This window comes from Mesoplodon mirus, assembly GCF_964341445.2.
Source record: "Mesoplodon mirus genome assembly, chromosome: 3".
NCBI lineage: Eukaryota > Metazoa > Chordata > Mammalia > Artiodactyla > Ziphiidae > Mesoplodon > Mesoplodon mirus.
This window is the reverse complement of record NC_138978.1, coordinates 176,788,078-176,798,843: the sequence shown is the minus strand read 5'-3', so window position 1 is coordinate 176,798,843 and position 10,766 is coordinate 176,788,078. Positions and strand designations below refer to the sequence as shown.

The 10,766-nt window shown below is 47.3% G+C and overlaps 1 protein-coding gene across 1 annotated transcript in view; it reads left to right on the top strand.

Moving 5' to 3' along the window:
- Nucleotides 1-383: 383 nt before the first annotated feature.
- The window catches only part of STUM (stum, mechanosensory transduction mediator homolog), a gene marked incomplete at both ends in the record, with an annotated part of 52,953 nt that continues 42,570 nt past the window's right edge, over nucleotides 384-10,766 (top strand). Inside the window, one exon of the mRNA XM_082616319.1 lies at nucleotides 384-591. Coding sequence (XP_082472445.1) covers nucleotides 384-591 — 208 coding nt within the window. The remainder of the gene's footprint in view (nucleotides 592-10,766) is intronic.

Sequence of the window (10,766 nt, the reverse complement as noted above, 5' to 3'; positions counted from 1 at the left end):
ACCAGCTCCCTCTGCGTTCCTCTTCTACTTTCTTCCCTCCTCCCTGATTTGTAAGTGGTATTTTGGGGGGTGGGGGCAGCGGAGGGGAGGGCGGGGAAGGGACCCCGCGGGGAGGGGCGTCGGAGCGCTGTCACCAAGTGTCACACCGCCCTCCCCGCCCCTCCGCCGGGGGTGTGGGAGCGCAGCGGAGCGCGCGGCAGAGGGCCGGGCGCTTGGGGACGCGGGAGCGCGGGGTTCTGGGCGAGCCGCGCGGCACACCGAGCACGCTGGACGCCTGAGCTCGGCGCGGAGCCCGGAGCCCGGAGCCGGCCGCCCCCCGCCTCTTGTGCACTGGGCGGCAGTCCCGGCCGCGGCAGCCCGGCTCCCTGGGAGCGCGCCCCGCCATGGAGCCTTCGCACAAAGACGCCGAGACGGCGGCAGCGGCGGCGGCGGTGGCTGCGGTGGCGGCGGCGGACCGGGGGACGTCCTCGTCCAGCGGGGTGGTGGTGCAGGTCCGCGAGAAGAAGGGGCCCCTGCGCGCCGCCATCCCCTACATGCCCTTCCCCGTGGCCGTCATCTGTCTCTTCCTCAACACTTTCGTGCCTGGACTGGGTAAGACGCGGCGGCCGCGACCCCTGCGCCCCGGGCACCGGCGCGGGAGGGCGGCAGGGGAGGCGCCGGGGAGGGACCCTCGGGCGGCGCCCACGGGCGGCATGTGCTGCGCCGGCGCTCCCAGCGCCCTCTGGCAGGTGGCAGAAGCGCCTGGAGTGGGCGCCCGGAGGGAGGCGCGGCGAAGGGCTCCTGACGCACCTTTCACCTTCTCCGACCTGGGAGCCAGGTGATCCGGGCCCAAAGAGCCAGAAACTTTGCCGGGAATGTTGGATCCCGCGGGCGGCGGCCCGGGCGGCTCTCTCGGCCCCGGCTAGGTTCCCCTCCAGGCGCCCGCAAATCCTGTCTTTTCCCTCCGCCGCGCGCGCCCCCCTACGAGCTCCTCTCTCGGAGGGGCGCGGGCCCCCAGCCGGAAGACCGTTGGGGCCGCGGGTGGGGTGTGACCAAGGTCCCGGGCATTCGAGAAGTCGGCCGAGCTGGGGAAAAGCGGGGCGAGCCCGGATAGAAGGCCCCCCGCAGCCCCGCCTGCGTTCGCGCGGTGCTGGGCGTGTGTGGGCGACAGCTCTTTAGCCAGAGTCTCCCCCACCTCCTTCCCGAGTGCCCGCGATTCCGCCGGCAGCCCCGCAGGACGCCGAGGGGAAGGCGGATGCTTTTGTTAGTTTAGATGCCTGTGGGTTTGAACCGCACTTGGCCAGAGGTGACCCCATAACTCCATCCCATCACTTCCGTTCCTGAGAAAGTGGAGAGAGCGCGGTTGTCATTCGGTGTCGGACTTTGGCTGCCTGCAGGGTCCTTGATGGCACCAGTGTCCCAAATTTTAAAACCGAGGCCCATCACAGAGATGGGAGTGCCGAAGAGGGCATAAAGGGAGGAAATGCTAGGTTTTCTTGACCCTCCCTCTCCTAACCACACCCCCAAATCTGTCTGCACGCCCTCCCCCCACTCACAGCTTGCCAGCTTGGCACCGGCTGTTCTTCCGTGCTAAGAGCACCCCACCCCCCAATTCCGTGCGGGACTGGAGAGGCAGGCACCTCTGTGCCCAGGAGAAAGCTTGCCGCTGTAAGGCTCCAAGTTCCCAAGAACAGAGGTCAGCTAGAAGTGGTTTTCTATTTTGCTTTGGCCTTTCTCACGGCCCCGCTCTCAGCCAGCTCTGCAGGGTCCTCTGCAGCGCTGGTAGCGAAGATCACACCCACCCACGCAGGTCGCGTTCACTTTCCCCTTCGTGCTCACCTTTCTGCCCCCTGGGGGGAGGTGGGGGGCTGTGGCCAGAGCAGCGTATCTGTCTGAGCAGGAAGTTAGGTGGTACTTAGTTGGGCGTCTGCCTTGTTGGTGCCTTCAGCAGCCTGGTTGGTGTCATCAGGGCGGCTCTCTTAGTACATTTAGACACGGTGGGGACGCAACCGACGTTAATTTAAGTTGTTAGAAATCCCCACCTGCTGGAGTAAAAACACCCTGCCTGTCCATCTCTCCGGGGATGTGAAGATCATGAGCAGGGATGTGTCTCGATTCCACTTTTCTTAAAGTGGTGAAGTAAGTGCCATCTTATGGTCTTTGAGGAAAGAAGCACATTGGGGCCTGGTGGGAGGAGCTACGTCAAGTCTCTGCTGGCTGAGGCCACAGCCTCTGTGCACCTGCGCCCGCCCTCCTGGGTCTGCCTCACTAGGTCCCTTTCCCACCCTTAGCCTTGCTGCCACGCCCCCTGCCCTGGGCAACCAGCTCTTCCCTCTTTACACTTCCCTTTGTTAGATCAGAATCCTATGGGATTTTTGTAAGAAACCTTTCTAAGAACCCAGAAGAAAATAAAGAGGAAAAAAAGCAAACTACAAAAGTAATAAAACAGGCTGAGATGAGCCATGGGTATACAGACTTAGGAATTTTCAATGACGAAATCCAGGCATTTTATCGTTTCGTTTTGACTTGTCATTGTACAGTGGACTGAGTGCACAGGCCCCTGCCCCTCTCCACCCTGAAGGGGTTCCAGATCCTTGTTGGTGTTTCATATCTGTGAGTCAGGGATGCCTGTCTCTCCAGGTTGCTGGGAGGATGAAATGAGATTACGTAAAGCTCAGGGTCTGGCCATTAGAGAGTGTTCCAGAGACCGTGGGTCCCTGTTGCTCTTTGTTCTTCTACAGAGCTGAGCTCTGCTCCCATCTCTGGTATGTGGGGCCGCCCCCGGGACCTTTCTTCTGAGTACTTATTGATCTATCTGTTCCCCTCGACCTGCAGTAGAGTCCTGGATGGCAAAGCAGCCCAGGCAAAACTTGCAGGCTTTTTTTTTTTTTTTTTGCACTGCCCCCTCCCCAGTGGTTTGAATGGTTCCAGCTCTCAGAAATTTTCCCCTCAACCCAGATCCACCTCTCCAGGTCCTCCTGGCTTATCTGATGCTCCTGCAAAAACTGAGTATTCATGTCTGGCTCTGCCCTTTGAGGAAGCGAAGCTTCTTTTAATGCATTCAGTCATTCATTCGACAAACACAGAGCACCCACGACATGGCCGGCACTGGGGATGTGATGATGAATAAATCAGTCAAGATGTCGTAGATAGTTGAGGGAAATTGATGCAAACTTTGTTTAAATTTGAAAGTGCTATGATGCAGCAGGAAGAGTATTTGAGCAGTAATTGATTCTTCCAGGGTTGGGGTGGGTGTTCAGAGAAAGCCTCCCAGAGGGAGTAGTATTGGGTTAGACTTTGCTGAGTGTATCCATCACGAGGCCCCAAGCCTCCTCTTGCCATCCTCACTTCACTCCCACTCTCTGGAAACTGGTCACAGCATTGGCCCAAAGAGCTCTTCTTTTTTCTGGAAGCTTCCTTACCTGCAAGTCCTCTCCTCATTTGCAAATTGGATGAGAGTGCCCGTGTTGGGCTGAATGAAGGCACGGCTTTTCTCTGGTAGAGTGTCTCAGGTCCATCCAGTCTGCAGGACCTGCCATGGAGAAGCCCAGTCCTTACAGTTCCCTGGTGCCTTCTCCACCCAAGCAACAGTGCTGTGGGGATAACATACATAAGAGGGATGTTTCCTTTCCTGGGGAGTGGATGGGAAGGAGAAGTCATTTATGATCGCTCTGACACCTCATTGGAACAATGCAAAATAAATTTGAAAAATGGATGATGGTAATTTCCTATTCAGTGAAAGTCTACTAATGAAGACCATGGACCTTCATAGTCCAACTGGTAGGGCATTTATAAGTACACACAATTACTCATACATGTAATGGAAGTTCACTGTTATGCCCCCAAATGGCCAGAGGGTTTTATCTATTGGTTAGGATCTAAATTATACTTTCATATTTGAAAACTGTTATTTATCTTGATTGACTTGGTGAAATGAAAATGTTGATAACTCAGATAGTGGCAGGGAAAGTTGGACAGAGGAGAACTTCCAGTGACTGTTAACCATTCCATCAGATTAATGTTGGATATTAATCTACTGTTGAATATTCATAAATATTTAATCTGTCCCTAATATATTGCCTACTCTTTGACACTCAGCTAAGGTCTTGCTTCCCTGGTCAGAGCAGCACAGCCTGGCTCAGCTTCTCTCTCTCTTTCCTTTAAGCCCGAGCCTCTAGTTGATGACGAACCATGCCCTACCCTGTGGCATCTTTTGTATTGTTGCCTTTTTATTACTGTTTCAAGAGTATATTATTTGTCTATCTAGATAGATTGTAAGTTCCTTGAGAGCAGGAACCATTTAAAGTTTCTCCTTGATATACTATCAACATGCTATTTATGGAATGCACACTGACCAGAATTTTACTCCTTGAATAGGCATTAGAGATCATCTCCGCCCAATGCCTTTATTTTATATAGAAGTGACGCAGGCCGGAGGATGAAAGGACCAAGGAAGTTTACATCCTACTCAACCTTTTTTTTTTTTTTTTTTTTTTTTTGCGGTACCCGGGCCTCTCACTGCTGTGGCCTCTCCCATTGCGGAGCACAGGCTCTGGACGCGCAGGCTCAGCGGCCATGGCTCATGGGCCCAGCCGCTCCATGGCACGTGGGATCCTCCCGGACCGGGGCACGAACCCGTGTCCCCTGCATCGGCAGGCAGACTCTCAACCACTGCGCCACCAGGGAAGCCCCTGTTCATAGATTTTATGATGATGGTCATTCTGACTGGTGTGAGGTGATTCCTCATTGTGGTGTTGATTTGCATCTCTCTAATAATTAGTGATGCTGAGCATCTTTTCATGCATTTGTTGGCCATCTGTATGTCTTCTTTGGAGAAATGTCTATTTAAGTCTTTTGCCCATTTTTGGACTGGGCTGTTTGTTTTTGTGATATTGAGCTGCATGAGCTGCTTGTATATTTTGGAGATTAATCATTTGTCAGCTGCTTCACTTGCAAATATTTTCTCCCATTCTGAGTGTTGTCTTTTCATCTTGTTTATGGTTTCCCTTGCTGTGCAAAAGCTTTTAAGTTTCATTAGGTCCCATTTGTTTATTTTTGTTTTTATTTCCCTTACTCTAGGAGGTGGGTCAAAAAGGATCTTACTGTGACTTATGTCATAGAGTGTTCTGCCTATGGTTTCCTCTAAGAGTTTTATAGTGTCTAGCCTTACACTTAGGTCTTTAATCCATTTTGAGTTTATTTTTGTGTATGGTGTTAGGGTGTGTTCTAATTTCATTCTTTTACATGTAGCTGTCCATTTTTCCCAGCACCACTTATTGAAGAGGCTGTCTTTTCTCCATTGTATATTCTTGCCTCCTTTATCAAAGATAAGGTGACCATATGTGCGTGGGTTTATGTCTAGGCTTTCTATCTTGTTCCATTGATCTATATTTCTGTTTTTGTGCCAATACCATACTGTCTTGATTACTGTAGTTTTGTAGTATAGTCTGAAGTCAGGGAGCCTGATTCCTCCAGCTTTGTTTTTCTTTCTCAAGATTGCTTTGGCTATTCGGGGTCTTTTGTGCTTTCATACAAATTGTAAAATTTCTTTTTTTTAAAAATTAATTAATTTTTATTTTTATTTATTTTTGGCTGTTTTGGGTCTTCATCGCCGTGTGCGGGCTTTCTCTAGTTGCAGCGAGTGGGGACTACTCTTCGTTGTGGTGCGTGGGCTTCTCATCTTGGTGGCTTCTCTTGTTGTGGAGCATGGGCTCTAGGCACGCGGGGTTCAGTAGTTGTAGCACATGGGCTCAGTAGTTGTGGCTCACAGGCTCTAGAGCACAGGCTCAGTAGTTGTGGTGCACGGGCTTAGTTGCTCCACGGCATGTGGGATCTTCCCGGACCAGAGCTCGAACCTGTGTCCCCTGTATTGGCAGGTGGATTCTTAATCACTGTGTCACCAGGGAAGCTCACAAATTGTAAAATTTCTTGTTCTAGTTCTGTGAAAAATGGCTTTGGTAATTTGATGGGGATTGCCTTGAACCTGTAGATTGCTTTGGGTAGTATAGTCATTTTCACAATATTGATTCTTCAAGTCCAGGAGCATGGTCTATCTCTCCCTCTGTTTATGTTAGCTTTGAGTTCTTTCATCAGTGTTTTATAGTTTTCTGTGTACAGGTCTTTTGCCTCCTTGGGTAGATTTATTCCTAGGTATTTTATTCTTTTTGTTGTGATGGTAAATGGGATTGTTTCCTTAATTTCTCTTTCTGATCTTTCATTGTTAGTGTATAGGAATGCAAGATTTCTGTTCATTAATTTTGTATCCTGCAACCTTACCAAATTCATTGATTAGTTCTAGTAGTTTTCTGGTGGCATCTTTAGGATTTTCTGTGTATAGTATCATGTCATTGGCAAACAGTGACAGTTTTACTTCTTCTTTTCCAATTTGTATTCCTTTTATTTCTTTTTCTTCTCTGATTGCTGTGGCTAGGACTTCCAATACTATGTTGAATAACAGTGGTGAGAGTGGACATCCTTGTCTTGTTCCTGATCTTAGAGGAAATGCTTTCAATTTTTCACCATTGAGAATGATGTTTGGTGTGGGTTTGTCATATATGGCTTTTATTATGTTGAGGTAGGTTCCCTCTATGCCCACTTTCTGGAGAGTTTTTATCATAAATGGGTGTTGAATTTTGTCAAAAGCTTTTTCTGCATCTGTTGAGATGACATATGGTTTTTATTCTTTAATTTGTTAATATGGTGTATCACATTGATTGTTTTGCATATATTGAAGAATCCTTGCATTCCTGGGATAAATCCCACTTGGTCATGGTGTGTCATCCTTTTAATGTGTTGTTGGATTCTGTTTGCTAGTATTCTGTTGAGGATTTTTGCATCTGTGTTTATCAGTGATATTGGTCTATAATTTTCTTTTTTTGTGATATCTTTGTCTGGTGTTGGTATCAGGGTGATGGTAGCCTCATAGAACGACTTTGGGAGTGTTCCTCCCTCCACAATTTTTTGGAAGAGTTTGAGAAGGATAAGTGTCACTCTTCTCTAAAAGTTTGATAGGATTCACCTGTGAAGCCATCTGGTCCTGGACTTTTGTTTGTTGGAAGATTTTAAATTACAGTTTCAATTTCATTACCTGTGATTGGTCTGTTTATATTTTCTAATTATTCCTGGTTCAATTTTGGAAGGCTTTACTTTTCCTAGAATTTGTCCATTTCCTTCAGGTTGTCCATTTTATTGGTATATAGTTGCTTGTAGTAGTCTCTTATGATCTTTTGTATTTCTGTGGTGTCAGTTGTAATCTCTCCTTTTTCATTTCTAATTTTATTGATTTGCGTCCTCTCCCTCTTTTTTTTTTTTTTGATGATTCTGGCTAAAGGTTTATCATTTCTGTTTATCTTCTCAAAGAACCAGCTTTTAGTTTTACTGATCTTTGTTATTTTCTTTGTTTCTATTTCATTTATTTCTACTCTGATCTTTATGTTTTCTTTCCTTCCACTAATTTTGGGTTTTCTTTGTTCTTCTTTTTCTAGTTGCTTTAGGTGTAAGGTTAGATTGTTTATTTGAGATTTTTCTTGTTTCTTGAGGTGAGCTTGAATTGCTATGAACTTCCCTCTTAGAACTGCTTTTGCTGCGTCCCATAGGTTTTGGATCATCGTGTTTTTGTTATCATTTGTTTCTAGGTATTTTTTGATTTCCTCTTTGATTTCTTCAGTGATCTCTTGGCTATTTAGCAGTGCACTGTTTAGCCTCCATGTATTTGTGTTTTTTCCTGCAATTGATTTCTAATCTCATAGCGTTGTGGTCAGAAAAGATGCCTGATACAATTTCAATTTTCTTAAACTTTCCAAGGTTTGATTTGTGACCCAAAATGTGATCTATTCTGGAGAACTTTCTGTGTGCACTTGAGAAGAAAGTGTATTCTTCCACTTTCGGGTGGAATGTCCTAAAAATATCAATTAAGTCTATCTGGTCTATTGTGTCATTTAAAGCTTGTGTTTCCTTATTTATTTTCTGTCTAGATGACCTGTCTATTGGTGTAAGTGAGGTGGTAAAGTCCCCCACTATTATTGTCTTACTGTCAATTTCTCCTTTTACGGCTGTTAGCATTTGCCTTATGTATTGAGGTGGTCCTATGTTAGGTGCATAAAAATTTGTAATTGTTATGTTTTCTTCTTGGATAGATCCCTTGGTCATTATGTAGTGTTCTTCCTTATTTCTTGTAACAGTCTTTATTCTAAAGTCTATTTTATCTGATATGAGTATTGCTACTCCAGCTTTCTTGTGATTTTGATTTGCGTGGATATCTTTTTCCATCCCCTCACTTTCAGTCTGTATGCGTCCCTAGGTCTGAATTGCGTCTCTTGTAGACAGCATATATAAGGGTCTTGTTTTTGTATCCATTCAGCCAGTCTATGTCTTTTGGTTGGAGCATTTAATCCATTGACATTCAAGGTGATTATCAATATGTATGTTCTTATTACCATTTTCTTAATTGATTTGGGTTTGTTTTTGTGGGTCCTTTTCCTCTCTGGTGTTTCTTGCTTAGAGAAGTTCCTTTAGCATTTGCTGTAAAGCTGGTTTGGTGGTGCTGAATTCTCATAGCTTTTGCTTTTCTGTAAAGATTTGATTTCTCCATTGAATCTAAATGAGATCCTTGCTGGGTAATCTTGGTTGTAGGTTTTTGCCTTTCATCACTTTAAGTATGTCCTGCCACTCCCTTCTGGCTTGCAGAGTTTCTGCTGAAAGATCAGCTGTTAACCTTATGGGGATTCCCTTGTGTGTTGTTTGTTACTTTTCCCTTGCTACTTTTAATATTTCTTCTTTGTATTTAATTTTTGATAGTTTGATTAATATGTGTACCAGCATGTTTCTCTTTGGGTTTATCCTGTATGGGACTCTTTGAGCTTCCTGTATTTGATTGACTATTTCCTTTCCCATATTAGGGAAGTTTTTGACTATAATCTCTTCAAATATTTTCTCAGTCCCTTTCTTTTTCTCTTCTTCTTCTGGGACCACTGTAATTCGAATGTTGGTGTGTTTAATGTTGTCCCAGAGGGCTCTGAGACTGTCCTCAATTCTTTTCATTCTTTTTTCTTTATTCTGCTCACTGGCAGTTATTTCCACCATTTTACCTTCCAGCTCACTTATCCGTTCTTCTGCCTCGGTTTCTGCTATTGATTCCTTCCAGAGTATTTTTAATTTCAGTTATTGTGTTGTTCATCACTCTTTGTTTGCTCTTTAGTTCTTCTAGATCGGTGTTGAATGTTTCTTGTATTTTCTCTATTCTGTTTCTGAGATTTTGGATCATCTTTACTATCATTACTCTGAATTCTTTTTCAGGTAGTTTGCCTATTTCATCTTCATTTATTTGGTCTTGTAGGTTTTTACCTTGCTTCTTCATCTGTAACATTTTTTTGTCGTTTCTATGTTGTTGTTTTTTTTTTTTTTGATGGGTGCGGCTGTATTCCTGTTTTACTGGTTGTTTGGCCTGAGGCGTCCAGCACTGAAGTTTGCAGGCAGTTGGATAGAGCTGGGTCTTGGTGCTGAGATGAGGACCTCCAGGAGGCCTCACTCTGATTAATATTCCCTGGAGTCCGAGGTTCTCTGTTAGTCCAGTGGTTTGGACTTGGAGCTCCCACCACAGGAGTTCAGGCCTGACCTCCGGCCTGGGAACCAAATCCCGCAAGCTGTGTGGCATGGCAAAAAAAAAAAAAAAGAAAAAAAAATAGGAGCAATACAATAACAAAGAATAAAAAACAAAATAAAATTAGAAAGATAAAAAATATATTAGGAAAAATAAAAATATAATTGAAACAACTGCAACAAGGTAAAATAAAACCACAACAGAAAAAAAAAAAAAAAAGCCTTGGCTGTGGAGGTGGAGTTTAGGCAGGGGTGGAACTTAGGCAGGGGCGGGGTTAAGGGTGGGGCGGGACCTAGGCAGAGGTGGGGGGTGACATTTGAGTGTGGGGCAGGGCATCTGCTTAGGACCTGCCCGGAAGGGGAGAGGCAGCACTGGAAAGGAGGGTCTCTGGAGTGTGGAGTTCTGGAGTTTGGAGGTAAGGCCCTGGGTGAGGGTGTGTGGGTGGGGTTTAGGCCCAGCGCGATGGAGGGGGTCTCCGAGTGTAGAGATGGGGCCCTGAGTGGGGGTGTAGCGGTGGGGCTTGGCCCCTGCACGGGAGGAGGGAGGCTCCGAGTGCAGAAGATTGGCCTGGGACCCCAACAGGCTCCCTGGTGCCCAAGTGGACAGGGAGAGCACTGGCCGCTTTCCCTTCTGTTCCTCCATGCCCCCCCAATGGTCTCCCCCAGGGTCTCCTCTGTCCCTGCTTGACCTCTAATGGTGGGTGGGTCCCACTGGGTGTAGGAACTCCTCCCCTCCCCCAGCCACCCCTCAGGGGTGCTGGTCCTGTAGGTCTGGCCTGTACTTTTGCTCCCCCTTCCCTCCCTCCCACTCCCTCAGGACCCACACAGCTGGAGGGGGGCCTAGGTGGGCAGAGGATCAGGCCCAGGATCTCAGCAGGTTCCTGGGTGTCCAAGTGGGCAGGGGAAACCTGGCCACGCTCCCTTTTGATCCTTCACCCTCCCAATGGTCCCCCAATGTTCCCTTCGGATGTGGGATCCCTTCCCCTCCCCCAGCCATCCCTCAGGGCGCCAGTTCCGTCTGGCCTCCACTACTCCTCCCCCTTCACTCCCCCCACGCCCCACAGCCTACCGGGTCACTGGGGGTTCCTCCCGTCCCCTTAGGTGTCTGTGGTCCCCCACAGGTGCCTGGTAGGTGCCCTAGTTGTGCGGAGACGTGAATTCCACGTTCTCCTAGTCTGCCATCTTGACTC